At 30.2% G+C, this 21185-nt stretch overlaps 4 protein-coding genes and 1 long non-coding RNA gene across 10 annotated transcripts; 2 read left to right on the top strand and 3 right to left on the bottom strand.

Moving 5' to 3' along the window:
• Positions 1-336: 336 nt before the first annotated feature.
• On the bottom strand, positions 337-1360 carry LOC113396121 (signal recognition particle 14 kDa protein). The gene is made up of 3 exons (XM_026633932.2): positions 1118-1360; positions 960-1032; positions 337-816 (listed from the first exon to the last, which is right to left on the bottom strand). The coding sequence occupies exons 1-3, from the start codon at positions 1139-1141 to the stop codon at positions 590-592; spliced, it is 324 nt and encodes a 107-aa protein (XP_026489717.1). The 5' UTR covers positions 1142-1360; the 3' UTR covers positions 337-589.
• Positions 860-20885, bottom strand: Trs33 (TRAPP subunit 33). Of its 2 annotated transcripts, XM_064217950.1 has the most exons (4): positions 20646-20885; positions 20299-20562; positions 19885-20013; positions 860-871 (listed from the first exon to the last, which is right to left on the bottom strand). In XM_064217950.1, exons 1-3 carry the CDS (start codon positions 20727-20729, stop codon positions 19888-19890), a joined length of 474 nt encoding a protein of 157 aa, XP_064074020.1. In that variant the 5' UTR covers positions 20730-20885; the 3' UTR covers positions 860-871; positions 19885-19887. The 2 variants fall into 2 exon arrangements, with proteins under 2 accessions (XP_064074020.1, XP_026489716.1); XM_026633931.2 differs by lacking the exon at positions 860-871 and having other exon boundaries at positions 19495-20013.
• Positions 1568-9138, top strand: LOC113396116 (mitochondrial amidoxime reducing component 2). 4 transcript variants are annotated; one of them, XM_064217818.1, is made up of 8 exons: positions 1568-1736; positions 2575-2800; positions 2877-3021; positions 3218-3312; positions 3474-3582; positions 3837-4042; positions 4681-4755; positions 8966-9113. In XM_064217818.1, exons 1-8 carry the CDS (start codon positions 1724-1726, stop codon positions 9093-9095), a joined length of 999 nt encoding a protein of 332 aa, XP_064073888.1. In that variant the 5' UTR covers positions 1568-1723; the 3' UTR covers positions 9096-9113. The 4 variants fall into 4 exon arrangements, with proteins under 4 accessions (XP_064073888.1, XP_064073887.1, XP_064073885.1 ...); XM_064217817.1 differs by lacking the exon at positions 8966-9113 and adding an exon at positions 5141-5418; XM_064217815.1 differs by lacking the exons at positions 2575-2800; positions 2877-3021; positions 3218-3312; ... (1 more) ...; positions 3837-4042; positions 4681-4755 and adding exons at positions 7226-7451; positions 7528-7672; positions 7869-7963; ... (1 more) ...; positions 8435-8640; positions 8724-8798 and having other exon boundaries at positions 1601-1736; positions 8966-9138.
• Positions 9224-17461, bottom strand: LOC113396113 (DNA polymerase alpha subunit B). 2 transcript variants are annotated; one of them, XM_026633920.2, is made up of 12 exons: positions 17303-17461; positions 16918-17152; positions 16688-16733; positions 15561-15637; positions 13085-13255; positions 12347-12470; positions 12135-12259; positions 11282-11430; positions 10737-10971; positions 10189-10392; positions 9539-9716; positions 9224-9420 (listed from the first exon to the last, which is right to left on the bottom strand). In XM_026633920.2, exons 1-12 carry the CDS (start codon positions 17376-17378, stop codon positions 9286-9288), a joined length of 1755 nt encoding a protein of 584 aa, XP_026489705.2. In that variant the 5' UTR covers positions 17379-17461; the 3' UTR covers positions 9224-9285. The 2 variants fall into 2 exon arrangements, with proteins under 2 accessions (XP_026489705.2, XP_026489707.2); XM_026633922.2 differs by lacking the exon at positions 17303-17461 and having other exon boundaries at positions 16688-16728.
• Positions 18974-19660, top strand: LOC113396122 (uncharacterized). Its single transcript, XR_010309462.1, has 3 exons — positions 18974-19138; positions 19223-19318; positions 19544-19660. It is a non-coding gene; the product is annotated as an uncharacterized LOC113396122 (long non-coding RNA).
• Positions 20886-21185: the final 300 nt, after the last annotated feature.

The following is a 21185-nucleotide window of genomic DNA, read 5'->3' as shown; positions in this document are numbered from 1 at the left end:
TATATAATTAAAATGTTAAGATTGCTATTTTTTATTTCATGTTATACTTTGAAAACCTATTTAGTTAAATTATGTTGTATTTCAATTTTATGTATTGGTCTCATGTTGTGATATATATGATAAGGTGAAGAATAAAATCACGATATTTTAACCCTTCTTTAATTTCATTCTTACCTTACAATTGTTATTTTAAATGCAATTTTGATAAACTGTTTAATAAATACATACTAAAACTTATTGTACAAATAAAATGTATTGTAACATTTAGCCCCAGAAACTTATCCCTTAAAAATATATATAAGGTATATTAAAATTACATTAAAAATGACAGAAAAATTGAGAACCAGCAGTATTTATTTGATAAATGTTAAAAACTTTAATATATAAATCAGGAGAATCGACAGATGGTCAGTGACTTAAGCACCACAGTCACCAGCCATACAGGCAAGACTCCAACTCTTCATCTCACAGAGAGAAAAGCATACTTCAATGGACCTCAGCCAACTTGTATGGCATAAACAGTGGCACATCCACAATAAGTTCATTTACACATCACTATTGCTTCAGTCTCTTGACACTATATGGTTATTTATTGTGCTGCCATTGCTTTTTTCTTAGGCTTCTTTAAACGTTTTAACCCATTAACACTAGTTTTTAGAAGGTTTGAATATGCAGTAGTAAATTTTTCAACATCCCGCTGCTCTATAACTGTTGATATTTTCTTGCTCCTTGACTGTGCTCTGACCAGACACTTAAATTCTGGATTCTTAACAACTGGAGTTCCATCTCGTGGCTCAGGTTTAGTTCTACCATCATCTAGAAGTTTAGGAAACTTAATTATTTTAAGATATAACACAGAGTTTTATTAGTCATATTAAGTTTAAATTAGTAATTTTGTGTTAAATGTAAATTAATATCTTGCAAATTTAATTCACTAATCAAATTATTATTAAGCTTACATCTTTTCATAGTCATTGTGACTGATCCAGATGATCTGGCTTTTTGAAATAATTTTGATAGCTCCATTAGAAACTGAAAAACAAGAAAACATAAATTTACAGCTTTGATAACTTGTAATGATTTATTTAAGATACAATTTTGCACCGTGAAAATATACCTCATCATTTCCTAACAGGACCATGATTGTAATATATGCAAGTTTATAATTTAATTTTTCATTAAGATTAAGGTTAACTTTCGGCAATGGTATAGTAATATATCAATTAATAACTTCTATACATTTTAGAACCACAGTATTATCTTCATGTACTGAAATTCTATTCTACAGTCTACACGAATTCCACGCAAGACAGGAATACACGTTGACTTTATTAAATTGACGTTGTCAATATGACATTTAAACAAGTACAACTACTATTATTTTTCTATGTTGTACAACTCTAACTTAATATTTTTTAATAATAATATTCATTATTTGTTAAAAAAAAGTTGAATTATATTTTTAAATTCCATTTCCATATATAATTTATTGTAGTTTTTTTATAAAATATTTAAGTTACGAATCCGTAAAATAGCATAAATAAATACATAAGTAAATGTTGACATAATTATATGTAGGTACTAGCACACATTCATATTAAATATGAGAGCATGTTATTATTGTAGTTGTTGGTAATGTTGCTTACTGTTATCAGTGCTACTTGTAGGACACAGCGGACATATTAATTGCTTTTTATTCTACGATTTTGATTTTACGAACGTCATGTCTTTTCAAGGTAAGAAATTTGCAATGTTAATCATTAGTATTTAGAGTATTTGTTATGTATCGCTTATTTATTGATTCGATAAGCTAGATGTAAATATACGTATCATATATTTTTTTAAATATTAATTTTCTGTTGATACGCTTCAGACTCATTTGATTAGAATAAGCAGTATCTACGTTAGTATGTTTGTCTGAGACCTTTAATTTCCACAACTACTAAAATAGTTATTCAATATATTTTTCCATTAATACAACTTTTTTTGATTTTTTTTTAAAAAAGTGCAGGTTATTTCAAAGTATCCAATTTTGTTAGATATTCTGTTATATCATTGTACCAAAAAGGCAAAAACACTACTAATTAAGAAACGGTGAAATGAAGTTCTCTAATGGAAAATACATATTTGGATAAAATTTTGGTTATGTCACAGACTGTATTTGTATTTCCGATTAACTAAATCAGAATTAAATTAAAAAAGATATGTATTTACAAAATTAAAAAGTTTTAGACACAAAGTCTTGGAATAATAATAATTTTAATTTATTGGATTGTTATTATGATTATTTTTATAAAATAGCGTGACTGACGGGCAAATATGCCATCTGATGGGAAATGGTCACCCGTAGACATAGGCGCTGTAACTAACCATGGGAACTACGATGTTTTTTATGCCTGCAGTTACCACTCATCCGGCAAATCACCGGAACTCAACAATACCAAGTACCTGTTTGGCGGTAGAAAGAGTATATTATGAGGTGGTAGTATTCACCTACCACCAATTTATTTTACATAAGTTATTTGCTCACTATTATTTTACTATATATTTATTTACTTCCCTATACTTTTTCAGGCTCTTATTTAACAGCAGCAGTTGCTACTGCAGGCGTCATCGGGGGCGCGTATTGCGCCTATAGCATGTACCAAGTGTATCAGAAACCGCAATTACCAACCGTATGGAACGAAGTTGGGACTTTGAAAGATCTCTATGTGTACCCAATAAAATCTTGTGGTCCGATCATACTCAGTAAAGCGGAATGTACAATTTTAGGACTGAAAGACGGCTGGTTGCGAGATCGGTGTGTAAATAAAATATTTTACGTGATCACGATTTCTGGGGCAATCACGATTACTAATGCTAGCATGTTGTTATAGAGTTCTTATGGTCGTTGACGATAAAAACAACTTTATAACTGCCAGAGCGCATCCTGAATTATTGCTCGTGCAACCAAAGGTCAGGAGTTCAATTCTTACATTGAATTGCAATGGTATGGAATCTATTGACATCAACTTGGCTGAGGTTTGTTGATAAGTTATTTTTTAATACAAATTATGATACTTATGTAAAAATAGTACTCCCTCCTCCTAATATATGATTTTTAAAGTTAATAATCGCAATATATGAGTTCTTGTTTGACTTAATTTAATAAGGATTTTAAGACGAACGTGTAATTGATTATAACTTACTTATTGCAAGTTACCTATTGATATAAAAGGTAATAGCGCTCCAAACACCAAAGCCGGCTACAGTATGGGGCGTTACGGTTCCTGTGTACGACTGTGGTTGGGAAGCAAGCGAATGGTTTTCAAGGTAAGTTATTATTTTTATACAATGGAAAATATTTCCTTCTTAATCCTAAGTAACTTACATACATACATAGTGACTACTTACATAGTGAATTAGTAGTTTTAAGACAAATAATTTGATGGTGATTATAATGCAGTACTGTTTATATAATATTTATATTTTAGGCTTAATAAAACAGCAACTAGCTTCAGACTTGTTTACTACGCCTCGCAAAACAGTCGCGAATTGAGAGGATCAACGAACAAATTCTATAAATTCACAAAGAATGATACGGTAAGGTATTTATATTTTTATTGTATTAAGTTGATAAATAAACATATAAGCGTGCTATAAAATCATGTTTATCATTGTTTACTATTTGAATCCCCAGCACTAGTTTTTATTTAATAATTGCACAAATACGCTATTGCGTAAATTTTATAAGCTATTGCGTATGTTAAACTAAAACTTGCTATACTAATAATTGATTGCTTTTATAAATAAAATGGATATAGGAACTGAATTTTTTAATTTAGTATCGGTTTTAGGGTGCTCTACCAGATGAAGTGCCTTTTAATTTAATAAACCAAGCATCAGTGGACGATCTCAATACGAGGCTAGATGGCTGTCAAGTGACTCCGCGCAACTTCAGGCCGAACTTCGTACTCACTGGCGCCAAGCCCTACGATGAAGACGCTTGGAAGTTTGTCAAAATCGGTGATAATATTTTCGAAATTATCAAACCTTGTACCAGGTAAGTTTAATTTATCTTTCATCGATATTTATCTGTACTTATACGACACTTAGACACTGACCTATTATCTCAATTGATCCAAACTGTAAGACCTACAGGTATGATAATTATTTAATGGGCATGTTCCTTTGGTTGATAAGGAAACAGGGCAATTGTATAGTTGTGGGGTTTCAGCACGTCGGGGCTGAATCCGCTTCCTAATAATTATATTTTTCTACCACTATGCATTTTATTCATACTCATATTTATTTGACTATATGCCTAAACTATATATTTACTTTTTAAATAAGAGCAGTATTTGTCTTTAACAGTCTTATTTCTATTTTTTGCCTACCCTGCCTAATGGATAATGAGAGTGACCAACGATAAAGCTTAAATAAGTTGTATAAAATCATAATTACGAATGTCCTTATTATTAAAAATATTTTACAAAAAACACGAAGATTTAATACTAAAATGATCTTAATGTCTAGGTTGTAAAAACTGTGAAATTCCTAGCTACAATATTTGTAGAGAAGTTTTGTGATGACCAACTTTCAATGATTACTATTGATACTGATTGATGTGAAGTCCTATAGAATTATTTGGATTGGTAGGTATATGTATTCAAATAAATTAAGATCGAATTAATTTTTTAGATGTATCCTAACAACGATTGATCCAGAAACCGGCGTGCGAAATGCAAAAACAGAGCCTCTGGAAACATTAAAAAAGTAAGTCAGTTTATACAATCCGCTACGAATGTACTCGTACATATAACTGACCATACTAAAGCGAATAAATCTGAATGAATAACGTAACAAAGCCAAAAAAAAAATCCATTTGACATATGTATTATTTTAGACTAACAAAGATAGAAAACTAATGATATTTCTGATTAAAGTAAGTATCGTCGAGTTATCATATGCTTAATTTGTGTTTATAATCCATCTCGTGCTCGGTGGTGAAGGAAAACATTGTGAGAAAACCTGCATGTGTTTAATTTTAATGAAGTACTGCCACATGTTTGGAGACCTTAGCCAAAAAGTGGGACAATTACAGTGGGGTACTTACTTAACATACCAAAAAACGTAAAAAAATAATCTTCATTTACAACAGCTACCGTCAAATCGAAGATCCACGAGTTCGTATATCAGTTGGCAACTCGCCACGCATGGGTCTGCAGATCTCGCTGCGCTCCGGACCTGGTGGAATTATTTCAGTTAACGACACAATATATGCTGCATAAATCTAATATGTCATTACCATTTTTTTATATTTTTGTTGCTTGTATACATTATTAATACTTGTTTATTTTATTTTTTGAATTAGTAATAATAACACATTAATTATAAAGACTTATTTTACTTAAATAAATATAAGATATATTGTTGGAACAGTATTTTTAATTTAACAATCCCATATAATATAGTTTTGAGTTAGTTTCATCTTTCCTCTTATAATGGGATGGTTGGTTAGCACTTATCAATGTTTAAATGCAATTTATTGTAATTACACTATTGAACAAGTTAGTTAATACTTCTCTGCAGTAAATCATGCATAATTATATTTTTAATTGGAAAAAGTTACATTGTTCGGCTATTAATAAGTAAGTATTTAGTTCCTGAGTTCCTAATTTTATTTACATAAGAATTATTGACATAAAGTCCTTAAATATGTATGTAGCAGCACATCTGTTTGTCGTCACGACGCTAGCCACTAGATAGCCACTCCAAGCGTATACAACATCTGCACGCCATCATTACGTCGTAAATAACTCCACAGGTTACTCCAAGCGCTGCTGCACAAAAAAACTGCTTATTCGAAACATTAGAGTCTTTGGAAGGGGTCGTTTTTGCTACCGAAACATTTGTATATATACCCGAAACATTTATCTAAATAAACACTCATTTTCATTTATACATCCATTGCATTCCACAATACTGCTCTCTACAAATCAGGCGTTTTATTATAATGCCACACTTCCGCCTTTAAATGTATATACAAATATGAAATTAAAATAATTACTGTGTAAATCTTGACCGCGTGGATTGGTTGCAAGAATGCCATATAAAAACCACCAGCTTCCACTGGTGACAGGAATCACTTTACTTTAATGAAGATTTTTGCATCGTTCCTGAGTATTTAAGACAACGAGGAAGGTCGTTGACCATCTCGGCTGCCGTCCTTCTCCGGCATAAAAAGTTCATTAGTTTTCTATGTTGTCTTAGGTTTGGGTATTTGTGGTACCGTCGTTACGTCTGATTTTCCATAACACAAGTGCTTTAGCTACTTACGTTGGGATCAGAGTAATGTATGTGATGTTGTCCAATATTTATTTATTTAAATGACCAATAAGCTAAATTACAATAACCATTGACCGTTTGTGAAGAGCTTCTGATACACATCGTTTTATTCCTAATGTAATGTTTCTCTATTATGCTTATTTGTAATATGTAAATTCAGAAATTATTATTATATGTATGTGAGAAAATTATTTAAAAAAAAAAACTTTTTTATACATCATTTTCACACATATATTTTTATTTTATTTTCGTAGGATTTTTTTCAGCTATCGTATATTAAAAACAAATAGTGTTACCTTGTTGATTTACTTTACACATTTTACCAATAAGAAATATGGGAGACTTATTATTGCCGTTGGTAATGTTGCTTATTGATATCACTTATCAGTACAGCTTCTACGACGCAGCAGACAAAATCATTTACATTCAATTAACGATTTTGATTTAAAAAACATCATGTCTATGCAAGGTTAGTTTTATTTATATTATTTAACTTATTTGTTAGTTATTTGTTTAATTAACGTGAGGCTTAAAATCGATTAGTGTTCGCTTATATACTTCTCCTATTTAAGATAGTTTTGTTGACAAATCAGATAAGAATAATAACTAATCAATATTGAAATTTGAATTAAGTAATATTTTACTTGCTAAGCAAAATGAACCATTAAAATAAATTAAATTTTAATTAAAATACAAATCTATAGGTAGTATTCTAGTAAAATTCAAATTCGATCCATGACATACTCATATCATGTAGGTATCTCGGTAATTATGACCACTTGTTTATTTTTATACAATAACGATACCAAAAAGGTTAAAATTCGAACTATGTTGTTAAAGTGACTAAATATTAATATTATTATTTTTTCATTTAATAAAGTATGTGTTCTTTCAACAGGCTCTTATTTAACAGCAGCAGTTGCTACTGCAGGCGTCATCGGGGGCGCGTATTGCGCCTATAGCATGTACCAAGTGTATCAGAAACCGCAATTACCAACAGTATGGAACGAAGTTGGGACTTTGAAAGATCTCTATGTGTACCCAATAAAATCTTGTGGTCCGATCATACTCAGTAAAGCTGAATGTACAATTTTAGGACTGAAAGACGGCTGGTTGCGAGATCGGTGTGTAAATAAAATATTTTACGTGATCACGATTTCTGGGGCAATCATGATTACTAATGCTAGTGTGTTGTTATAGAGTTCTTATGGTCGTTGACGATAAAAACAACTTTATAACTGCCAGAGCGCATCCTGAATTATTGCTCGTGCAAACAAAGGTCAGGAGTTCAATTCTTACATTGAATTGCAATGGTATGGAATCTATTGACATCAACTTGGCTGAGGTTTGTTGATAAGTTATTTTTTAATACAAATTACGATACTTATGTAAAAATAGTACTCCCTCCTCCTAATATATGATTTTTAAATTTAATAATCGCAATATATGAGTTCTTGTTTGACTTAATTTAATAAGTATTTTAAGACGAACGTGTAATTGATTATAACTTACTTATTGCAAGTTACCTATTGATATAAAAGGTAATAGCGCTCCAAACACCAAAGCCGGCTACAGTATGGGGCGTTACGGTTCCTGTGTACGACTGTGGTTGGGAAGCAAGCGAATGGTTTTCTAGGTAAGTTATTATTGTAGATTACAATTTAAAATTTTTAATTACATGTATGAATATTTATTTTAAATAAAAACTTAAAATTAAACTAAGGCGTGATTTTTGACTAAGATTTTTAATTTCATTATTTGATCAATTAGTACCAAAAGCCACTGGATCCTGTTACAAAATACTCTGTTTTCAATAACATTAATAACCAACGTTTATATTTTAGGTTGCTCGATAAAACAGCAATTAGCTTTAGACTCGTTTACTACGCATCGCAAAATAGTCGCCAATGGAGCAATTCTATCAACAAATACTTTAAATTCACAAAGAATGATACGGTAGGATATTTAATATATATATGTACCTATCTATCGCTACGTATAAAATACTAGATACTGAACAAAAAAAATTGAATCGTCGCTTGCTTTTATTAATAAAATGATGCTATATAGGAACTAAAATTTTTTATTTATTAATTATCGGTTTTAGGGTGCTCTACCAGATGAAGTGCCTTTTCATTTAATAAACCAAGCTTCAGTGGACGATCTCAACACGAGGTTAGATGGTTCTCGTATGACCCCACGCAACTTTAGACCAAACTTCGTACTGACTGGCGCCAAGCCGTACGAAGAGGATGATTGGAAATTCATAAAAATCGGTGAAAATATTTTCGAAGTCATCAAACCCTGCACCAGGTTCAATTTAAATTTAATTTAACTTTGTAACGAATATGTGTACTACATGTATGTAGGAAATATACAATAAAATTTGATTTTAGATGTCTTCTAACTACGATTGATCCAGAAACCGGTATACGTAATACAAAAACAGAACCGCTGGAGACTTTAAAACGGTAAGTCTGTACTCGTCATTTAAGATTAACATTTAAAATTTTTGGAAACAAAAAACAAAGATCATTTTTTTATTCAGTTTACATAAAAAATGTTATTTCTGCATGTTATGTATACAAAAACAATATTTTTTTTTCTTGTAAACATAATAACTGACGTTCTCTAACAGTTACCGTCAAATCGAAAGTCCAGAAGTACGTAAAATAACAGGCAGTGCGCCACGCATGGGCCTTCAGATCGCTCTGCGCTCGGGACCAGGCGGCATCATTTCGCTCAACGACATCATATATGCAGCATAAATTGTTTGTGTAAAACATGTTCACTTTTTCGTATCTCAAAAACATGCTACGAATGGTTTATTTTTTCTTTAACAGTAAATACAGGTGGTTTTAAATGTAAGAATTGTTTATTGAATAAAAACTAAATATATTATCATAACAGCCTATTTTAATATTACATTCCTATTTAATTTGTATAAGTAAGACTAATTTAAATCCGGACAATCTGAGCCGCAACACCTCCAGGAGGGTTCATATCCGGTGTAATCAGTAAGCGGGCGAAGGTACCGCCTCCGACGCCCTTCGCTAAGCGTTCTGGATTTATAACGACGCATCCATTCACTTCCTGCAATATATTTGTATTAATATAATATTTGCTTATTTCACATTAAAGTTTTTAACCCTCAAATTCTATGCCGTTAGTTCCGATACCCGGTCCGATGGTAATCCGATGTAAGAATCACCTTAACGAAGTATCTAAAGTTGGAGGGCAGCAGCAGCACGTGCGGCGCGGCGGGCAGCTGCGCGTGCGCCGCCCACAGCGCCGCGTCGGCCGCCAGCGGCGCCGGCCACAGCGGGCAGTAGCTCTGCTGCGCGCACACGTGGCCCGCCAGGCGCGCCAGCTTGTCGCCGCCCATACCTCTGCAATGTGTATTTTTTTTTAATCGTCAACTTTCTTGTATATATTATGTTCGACGATATGGCAAACATAATCCATTATACAAATTTAGAATAAGTTAACATTATTTTATATATATATTTATTATTGATTTTGTCTTTCTCTACAAATTTACGGCTACCAGCAGTATAAGTTTATTTTTTTGAGAAGAAACGGTTTTATTACAATCCCCATCAGTCACTTCATTCATTCACCATTCACACCACTTCTAGATGATTTGACTGGTTTCTCTTTGGACGTGTGCGATAGCGGTCCCATTGGACTATTACAGTAAAAGAATAGTGCATCATTGGCTGCGCAACACTTGGACACTAAAATATCTCCTACACAGGTAATCAATGAGAAATTAATGACATGACAAATTGACTGAAATGACAAATTTGTTTCTTGTCATATAACTTATTCTAAAATATTGGTTTTTAAATGAAAACTTACAATGAAATCTCCTCTTGACTGATGTGCATGAGAACATCTGTGCTGGTTAATCCAACAATAATACCGTTAATATTTAGAGTGCTCGGGTCTGGTAGAAAGTGTATGTTGGGGTGCTTTCGACGGCTGCTGTATGCTGGAGTAGGGTAGATGTTCACATTGAATGCGTCCTTAGAACTCGATACGATGTATATCTTTGTAAAAGGACTGAAAATTTCCATAACATGAATCATTTATCACTTTGATTAAGTTGTTTTAATTTAAAAAGACATCTTATTTTTATTTAAGTATGTATTGAACTTCTAAGAAAAATGATTTTTGTAATTCCTCAAAACATTAGTCGATAACTGAAATTTTAGCTTACATGAATATGCCATTTAGCGAACATTTACATTAAATTTATGTAATTGAATAACTTGTTATGAATATATCACTAGATACATGTGTATAATACGATTAATATCTTTTTCTTACGATAACATTATCGCAAAAATAAACAAACTAGAAGTAAGTTGTTTACGCTATATTGTATTTATCTGAACATTTCTTACCTCACTGCACTAATTTCTGCTATACTATCAATCAATTTATCAAAAAATGATTTGTAAGTTTCGGCCATCGAGTGATCTTTTATCTTAGCGTGTTCGCTGTCCATAAATGGTCCGATCATGATTACAACGTGAGGTTTGTGCGTCCCGATGTATGTTATTAAGTCTTTAAGTGGCTCATAGGCCATGTTGTTCGAATTTGTATATGGTCCAGTCGCTACCACCATTGACATTGTACCTAATATCAATCTGGTTAATAATTGTGTTACTTACTTAAGGTCTACTTAATATAAATCAACATTTGTGAACAATGCCTGGGACCTAGTCCTTAACATAATTAATGTAGTTTGATTTAAATTAAATTGTTGACTCGCAAAATAAACAATTATTTGGCATTTAACCAGAGATTATTGATCCGTCTTACATAGCGGGAATATATTTCGAAAAGGATTCTTTGTTTAGTATCTTAATAGGATTATCAAAATATTATTCCAGTTGTTGTTTGTGTGTTTTGGAGAAGACTCCTATCGAAAATGCTTTATTTGTACCTTTTAAAGCGTTCATCATATCAGCCTTGGGGTCGGACACGGGTCGAGACGCATCATGGAACACTTCCTGTGCTATGAACTTGTTTCCCCGCGGGTTAACACCGCGCATCACTACCACTTGTCCAGGGAAGAGCGAATACTGCTTTGCTCTGTAGAATTAATCATTTCTTAAGTTTTAAAAAAAAAATTTTTGGCGTCCAATAAGGGATGCATCTTAGGAAGTTAGCAACATTGAATTAAAGCTATTTTGAATTGTGAAGAAGGCGCATTTGGTCATATTTTTACCTAATCATGCCTTATATGCTAGACAATGAGACCTTTCTATTGTAAATATAATTATTATATTTTGATAATGGATGTAAATCTTAAAGTTAATAATTTCGATAATTGCAAAAGTGTACCTTTTACAGAGATTATTTTATTAAGTCTATTTTAACAAAATGGATTAGTTCAAGTATCTTTTATTAGACTAAGGTATTCTTAACATGACTTAAAAAAAGTATAGGTTATAAATGATAACTACATTTGTACATACTTGGCTATGTGTCTTTTGTATAAAGTGAAATAGGATATTAACTTATAAGTGTAGGAAAAAAAGGAAAAAGTAAAGGAATTAACTTAGAAGAAAAAATACAGAAAAAAAATTGAGAAAATAATTTTATAACGCATATACGCCTTTTTTTTCGGATAGTTTATATATAGTGTTTTGCTTCGTATGGCAAGATTGTGATATTATTGTCTTATAAGCATTGAGAAAACATTATCTCACCTTTCCTTGGGGCATTATTATTGTATGAAATACTGTTATTTTTTTAATTTTCTACATTTTTACTCAATGTTTGATTGTTCTTACCCATCTAAATCAACAGATACAGCCTGACTAAGAGAATCTTCCCATGTTCCTTGTAGAACAACACTTTTAGAGTTGAGTCTCGCATCCGCATCACATTCTATGCGACCTGCTACGAATACTTCTGTCTGTAAATATTTTAGGAAACTTTAATGATTTAAGAATTTAAATGATTTAAATTATATATAACGGTCACTAACATAATCATATCTTACCTGGGTTTTATGTCTCACCGAAGACGATTCAGTAAAACCATTCTTCTTCATTATACACTGCGACAAATATCTGATGTGGTTATCGAAAGTACTGGCTTTTTCATGGAGCAATTCAAAGCCGAACCTTGAATAAAAGTTAGACATTTGTTTTTAAAGTAATACAAGCCAACGGTCATTTGATGGTAAGTGAACATTGCCCATAAAGATACGCACTGCAAGAAGTAGGTATAAGCCGTCGCATATTTACTGTATAGCCAAGGGGACACGTGTCCCCAGGATAGGACTTTTAGGGACGGCAGACTAGACCGCTTTCGTCCGGCGTGTACCAGAGTCTTTGTTATTACAAATTTATTATTTAATTTATATTATGTAAATAAAATTATTTATAGATAAAAAAGTACTAGATGACCTGTTAATGAATATGGCTTCCGGTTTATATCAACAAATATGCTCTTTGTTATTTCAGCTATTATGCATTAAACAAAAATAAATACAAATTATAATTATTTATGGAAGACAGATCATAAGTTTCCTAGATTATTATCTGCCTATTAAATACATAACGCAAAGTTATTTATACGCAAACACAAAGTTATATATAAGTAGTTAAGATACTTTGCGTACCAACTTTACGTACACGAATGCTAATGGCCCAAAATTAATTTCCGCTCCAATTACACAAAACACAATTAATATAACTCGATAATTGTTAAATGAGAAGTCAAAGTTTCAACTTACATCGCTTTAGTATACACGTCTCCATCATCATTTGGCACTTGCGATATATTCAATTCCAACAAGTCATTAACTCCGGTCGGCGAGGTTATTGCAGATAACAATTTTTCATCGCCATATGAATGTACAACGGATCCTTGATTCGTCCGTGAAGTGTATTTGCCCGAATTATCACTAAAAATTGTAATTATTGGTTATTGAATGTCGTATCCATATTCTACTCTTGATCTTCCCTGTCCTATCTTTAGTAACGGGTGAGAGTGACTTGACAGTAATTAAAAGTTGTAACTCATGCATTACAGACTTCAGTGTTTTATTGCAGTGTATGTTCCTGAGGTACGGTGTTAAAACACAGCGCAGTGCAAAATTTTTAAAGACTCTTCCAGAAAGAAGGAACATTGTTATTCAGAAGTATAAACGAGCGCATCCCTATACATATGTTCTCCCTATGTTCAACGCACCTAAACATTTTTAGTTTTGTTTACATATTGTCACTTATAGTCATTACATGCAACTTGTAAATAAAATGTCTTTTATTTGTTTTTTTTTTTGTGCTTTAATGTATATGTTGCCTTACTGTTCATGCAGTTATCACCTGTAATCGAGGTACCACTTCTTTTATTTTTTATTTTATGAACTGTGTGCTGTCATGTATCAGTGTGTACTTTGTTGGTGATCAAATAAATAAATAAATAACTGAATTTAATACAAAACGTGTAAAAATAATATTAATAAACTTTAGCCAAAAGGAAAACATATATATAGATCGACATATATTTTTTACAGGCTTTTTAACTGTAATTTATGTTCGTTTGTTGAATTCTAATCTTGCAGGATGAATTAGAATGATTTTCTTTAATTCTATGAGTTGAAATTATACGTGTTGGTTCAGATCTGATGACAATCATTTTTATGAGAAAGACCTGATTCTACACTCAGGATAGGCTCCAGATGCAGGAACTCTTACGATCGAATACAGGTTTTTTGTTTATATAGATGAAAACGCATCGACAACTCGTCAGCTAATGATCGTCAGAATACATATATTTATAATGTAACTATTCATTTTGTAATTGTAATGAAATATACAAACTTTGACCTTAAGGTGACTAATAGCATAAGTCTTGAAAATGTAAGTTTACAGTAAGTTCTAAAGTCTTTTTAATTCACTATTTAGACAATTACACATTTTTAGTTCGTTTGAGATATATATGGAGAAAGATTAACTGTATGGTTATGGGTTCGTAGCTGCATTACACTCGTACAAATACATGTAAGTATATTTAACAAGCAATAATATTACTACATACAACAAAACTTAATATGAAGAGTGTAAAAATATCTTTTGGAATATTCCTTTAGACATACGATAAGAATTTTACTGATTATTCGTATTCGGTACAACCCGATATCCGTAGGAACAACCCATGTTTATACCATCACTAGTTAACATAATAATTGAGTTGAAAAACATTGCAGTAAAGGTATTCTGTAAGAAGAAACTCGGAACTCATCGCAGAACTCGAGCGTGAACTGTCAAAATATGATTACATGGCAGTGAGAAAATTTATATCTATAACAATTATAAAATTTATAGGATACACGTATCCAAATTTCGTATCATCATTTTTTGTCAACACTTCACGACTGAGATACCAGATTTCTAATAGAATCGCACTGTTGTTCTAATATGTAGATATAATATTGGGACATTTGCAAAAATTACAAAGTAGTCAAATACAATTATTTTGTCATCCTTGAAAAGTTCTATAACTTTCTCGAAACAACTACGTATTGGATTTTCAATACGAAATAAAACGAGCAAGTATTTATAATAATACGCTAAGAGCGTTAATATGAAATACCTAATAAGGCAAGAAATCATCAATACAAATAGTTCGTGGTTTTTTGATGACGTAATCTTCACCCACGATCTAATCTACAAGTTAAAAAAAACGTAACTATATTTAAACAAAAACGAAGTTGACAAAACACGGCTACATCGTAATTATTCGACTCTTGAAAGCTAATAATTGGAGAAAAACATATTATATTAGCTTTTATGCAGAAAAAAATTAATACAAGTTTATTTTACCTTAATGAATAACTTATTATGATGACAGGACTCATTTATTCAACAAAGTAATATACTAAGCTATAGTTTATTTGTTATAATATATATAATAAATGGGACTTTTTCTATAATGCCTAACTGAAATAAACTACTAAACCAATATATGTATAACTTATACCAGAAAATGCATCACAGTAAGGTTTATATAAGCAACTATGTTGCACAGTCAATGCTTTAAATTAGACTACTGATATGACCAAGTTAAAATATTATATCCTTGTAAGATCATACTTGATCTAAACTCTATGGATTGGTATCTTGTGTTAGATAATTAACAATAACAATAATTCACACAGTACATGTTTTATAACGAATGTATGTGAATTTTCAAAAAAATAAACTTACACATTTGGTGAGTATGTAGCGGGATGTAATTCATTGTTATGACTTTTGCCTTGTTCTATTTTCTCAGTTTTAATTCTCTGAAATAATGTATTAATAAGTATTTTATTGACACAGCATCTCAAGATTATTTTATGGGGTATTTTTGACATTTAAAAAAAAAAGTTATGATCGAATATGATATAAAAGTTTGTATTGACAAAACAATTTTATATAAATTTAATTTATGTTAATGCTGGACTGTATTTAAGTAAGCAAAAAACATAAAAAAAATGCATTTACACATCTTAAAAACTATAGGTAAATTTAAAATGTTTTCCAAATCGCAGTAGATTGAGTTGATGGCTGCAGACGAGTATGGATCTAGTCATGATGTTGAATTTACATGAACCAGAAGCAAACTCGCCCACAAAAATCATCAAGTCAAAATTTGTTATTTTCAAATCAATTTCACTTACAAAGCTTAATTTTAAAATAAAACATTATAGAAAAAATATTTATTAAATAGTTAGTTGATTTATTATTGGTTTGTTTTATTTGCAAAAGTATAATAAATAAACACCATCAATATGAAAGCACAAAAATGTAGAAATTTTAATGTAGAAAATTCAGCATTAAAATAAAATTCTTAGGCTATGTTAGATGTCTGTTGATTTGTATTCATAGCAGAAAAGATGTAAATGTTCAATATTTTTTATTTATCCTTGTCTTCTCTGCAGATAGTTCTGGCAGCAATCAATGAGTGTAGATCTAGTCACAGGACTGCACTGCACCACTAGATTTATACCCATCGACTGCCAACAGTAACTTGAAGAATTCCGGAATACTCGCAGTTAGTGTTGTCTTGATGTTTAATATAAACATAATCATTATAAAAAAAATAATTCATTGCAGATAAATTGTTCAGTTACATGTTATAACATAATAATGTTATTTTAAATAAATAATTAAGTTATTATTTATAAAAACAAATAATTTAAATAATATAATTAATAGCAAATAAACTGCAATTTTTATTCAATAAATTATAATAATTAATGCATTTATAGTTCATGTATTTAAGTTTCCAATTATAATAAAATTATTAAGGAAAATATTCAACAAATTCTTTAAAAATATATTCTACATACCTTTGGGGTAGTACTCATATAATTTGACAGGACTTCATTTTCTGATCTGATTTGTTAAGAATTATTACTAGTACTAGTATTCCAGCTGGCATTATACAACAAAATTGATAATACATACTTCAGTAACTTAACCTTATGACAAAAAAGTTTTGTAACCGACACGAACGTTAGAATAACAATTAAAAAGTAACATTTAAAATAAACACGTGGAAAAGTTGTAAAAAGGATACGGAATAGTTGCGGGTGCGCCGTAAACAGTCAAACTTGCGCCGGTACTTGAATGTGTAACTTCATTAACAAGAGCGTTAGACCGACTTGCCGAACGTTTGGAAAATTCCCTTTTTGCGAGTAATTCCAAGTTTTCTAAAGTTGGCGAAGCACCATTTAATGTAGTTAAACTGAATGCCATCCATTGTTCAATAAAACTTTCGGCGTCTACATTATATTCTGTACACAGACTTACACCTTGAAAGAAACGAATAACAGAACAACCTTGAACATAATTTCATAGCGTTATAGCTTTACTAACAACAACTAACTTTTTACTGTAGGGGAAGTTAGTAAGAGGCTTCGGTGTTGAGTAAAACATCTTTAGACGACTAGTTGGTTACTCACATTTGGTTAAAACTTCTTTCGATACTTCTATACCTAAAAATTGAAACTGCTCAGTCACCAATTCTTCGGTAGCCATTTTCTGTAAAATTGAAAGAGCGGAGCGAATGAAGGAAGCACGAAGTAAAAGAGCGCCAATCAAAAAGTATGCGTCAGAAAGTTTTCGTTATAGACTATAGACTATTTTGAATAGTAATTTATGGTGACATTATATGTCAGAATATCTTTTTAACGGTTAAACTATTATCTTTGTTTTCCAAAAACCAAACTTTTTTAAAAATAATGTTTTTTTATAGATAAAAATATTACTAAAACCGAAAAAATATTACGTTACATGTTCTTGTTAAATTAAACAAAAGAAAAAAAAACTATTTTTAGGTTCCTTATTTAGAATGTTGAATAATATATGTAGTATATTATAAAAATATTTATATATTCGATTACGAAAGTTTATTTATTTTATATTATATTCAATGATTTTTTTATTTTTCTAATAATTCGTTATCAATATTTATAATGTGATGAGACTAGTGATGGTGCCCATCGAAATATTATTAATAATGATTTTAAGTAAGCGTAAAATCTTAAATAATTTACATTTTTTTATGTTTATCTTATTATAGTAATTAGTAACTTAGATAATAAAAGAACCTACTTTTCAAACAATGGCTGCCAGTTGATCAATCATCAGAATTACAAAAACTTTGTAAGTACAAACGAAATGTAGGTCTCAAAAAACTAAAAACACCTCATCTACCTTAGTTACTACAACACAGCAGACATTTTTAGTTTGAAAAAATTGAACAAATAAACAGTTACGTTAATTCTATTTATTTGACCCTTGTAGCTTGTCGCACATCTACCTTATTATTCTATCATTTATTATTTTACGATTCTACCTTATTATTAGGTAAATACTATACTGTATAGGAATAGTCCTATACAGTATAGTATATACCTAATTCTCATAAAATATATTTTTTTAGATTTTATAAGATATAGAGAAGAACGCATAAGAAAAAATAGACGTGGACAAGTAGTAAGTTGAATACATTAACAGAGTATCATTAGTGATCGCTTGGACCGATCCTTTACATTATAATTTGAAACTAGATTTAAGCAGTAAATAAATCTCAAACTGTGGTTTGTACTGTTTTCGGCCAAAATATTAACGTTTTAAACGTATAAGTCGTATTTTATAAAATCCTACGATTTATTTAGTAATAGACCTATTACTATTTGGGATTGTAGGATTTTTTATTTATTTAAATTATTTCTCAGTAGTTTCCAAATTAAAGAAACTTATTACGAAAAATATAGTATTCACAATTCACTCACGGAGGCTCCTACACTCGTTCTTACAAGATATCTTAGTGCGAATGAAACGGCTAAAAGTAAAGATAGACAAAAATACAAATTAGATTATATTTGTTAATTTTATTTTATTAAAACTAATTAATAAAAGTAATTGATGTTTACGCGCTTTGTCAATTATGTTGGGTGAAAACCAAAATGAAAAGAAGCTATTTTTTTATGAACACTAATATTTTAACTTATTAAAAGTATCATGAGATAAACCTGAATTTGTCGTGTGCAACGGCAGAGAAGCTTTTATTTAGCTTTCCAAGTTTTCTACCTACTTGGTGGCGATTCTTAATTCAAATGTTGAATTAATGTCTGAAAAATAATAAATACATATTTTTTACCTAAATGTTACGGTGACACTGCTTACTAGTAAAATATACATACACATAATTATTATTAATAAGTTCGAAAAACAACCAGGAAAAAGCAGGAAAGCAGGAAAATATTAGAACAATTATGTTACAATTTACAAAAGTAAGTTTTGTAATAAAAATGAGATCCAATCAAGAATTATATTATTGTATGTATATTTAGGTAATTGAAATCTAATCATTCTAGAGAACATCGAGATATTTCTTTCATGGAATTTCTACTACACCAATCAAACATCAATCTACACTTGTGAAATTAAGAAAACTTCAAGCAGATTTTCAAGTTGGTAAAATTTTTGTCAAAGCCATTTCTTGTATTTGTTTTTTATGATAAACAGAAATTCAAGATAATAAAGAATATTTTGTATTTTAAATTGCAATGTTATATATATAGCCTAACTCGAGTTTTAATATATTATTCAAAAAAACACACAACAGCAAAACAAAAAAAATGTTGAGTAATACTTCATTTTATTTTCATATTAAATATAATTTCTTAATATTGCAGTGTGAAAATGGAAAACCAATTTGGCTAAAAGGTGGTTTAAGTGACAGGATCCTGTATGGAACAACTGTGGTTCTGTGTTATATTGGTGTATTGATGACTCTTGTTACAATTTATGATAATGCCAAACCATCATCTTGGAAAAATCCTACATGTTAATTTTTTATTACAATGTATAACTGCATTTTTTTATTTCAGTATCAGAAAGGAATATAATTTAATTACAAATAATAATTATTAGTATACAATACTATGTTGTCTAATTTAAATGTAATAAACAATTCTACTTAAAATATCAATTATTTTAATAACACTAGTACATATATTAAAATGATTTATTAATCTGTTTAAGTTCTTTGGACATGTATATGAAATTTACAAGATGGCATTGATTGTACTTCAGCGGTCACAATGCTGTTAATGCAGAGATTAGCCAGACCCCCTCTTATCAAGCCACATGTGTATGCCACATACTGTAAAAAAAAAAAAACTGTGTTAGTAAAAAATTTAACATTTGTTTGAATTTATTGATACTTTTATATATGTTTATTGTATCTGTTATAATATATAAACTATTTTTTAAAATAACTAACACTTTGTTCTATAAAATTTAAAGTTGAAACATAAATATAATTCACAATATGAATAAAAAATATCTTTAATTGAATAACAAAAACAATTGTATATATTGATGTTTTATACAAATTTTCTGCGATAATGTATATAATTCACACTAAAAGACAAAAAGTTTTTTTTACCCTAGGTGCATATTCCAAATATTGATGTCCATTTGAGAAATTGGTAAGAAATCTAAAAGCATTATCTTGTAGGACATATACACCCTGGTGATTTGTCCTTAAGTTGTCAATCTGTTTTTTATAAATGCATGTCCAAAAATCTGTACATATGAACTTCATTGTGTCCAATTCATCTTTAAACCTTGGCCATTCTCTTGTTAGCCTTTCCATTATTTTATAACCAGCTGCAAAACCAATGTATTCCACTACAGACAAATCTACCTCCTGTAATATATTTGTCAAATATGCATTAAATAAGTAAGGAACATAAATTATATTTAATAGTTTTAATATTTATATCAACGTACCTTACTACCATTCGTACTTTTTGGTTCTAAAGCGTAGTTAATAATTTCTGAATGTAATAACTCGAACACTATATCATCAGCCATGTTTAACGATATACGACAATAATATTTTTAGGATAATTTTCAAGAAATATATGTTAAAATTTAACAGTCTATAGATCAAAACTTTATTATATCTTTATCGAATAGAGAAAGTATTTAATAAATAAAAATATAAGGTAAATAATTAAATAGCCCTAAGAATTAATTATTACTAATTACCACTGAAATTGAACAATGAACACTTTTGTCATATACATAACAATTAACAGTTACACTGTCATTTGTCAAATTGTCAGTCAAGTGTCAATCGTGAATTCAAAATTCAATGACGTCTCAGATTGTACTACATAGTGTAAACCCCTTATGTCATTTTAAAAAAAGAGTTAAGTTTATTATTCTAGGTCATATGGTCAAAACCTTTAAATGCCCAAATAATACAATATAGTAATTTGTAGAATATTTTTGTTACAGAACCTATATATATCTATTGTTAAAAAG

This window comes from Vanessa tameamea, chromosome 19, assembly GCF_037043105.1.
Source record: "Vanessa tameamea isolate UH-Manoa-2023 chromosome 19, ilVanTame1 primary haplotype, whole genome shotgun sequence".
Classification (NCBI taxonomy): Eukaryota; Metazoa; Arthropoda; class Insecta; order Lepidoptera; family Nymphalidae; genus Vanessa; species Vanessa tameamea.
The sequence above is the reverse complement of the archived record's forward strand: the minus strand, read 5'-3'. Positions and strand labels throughout refer to the sequence as shown.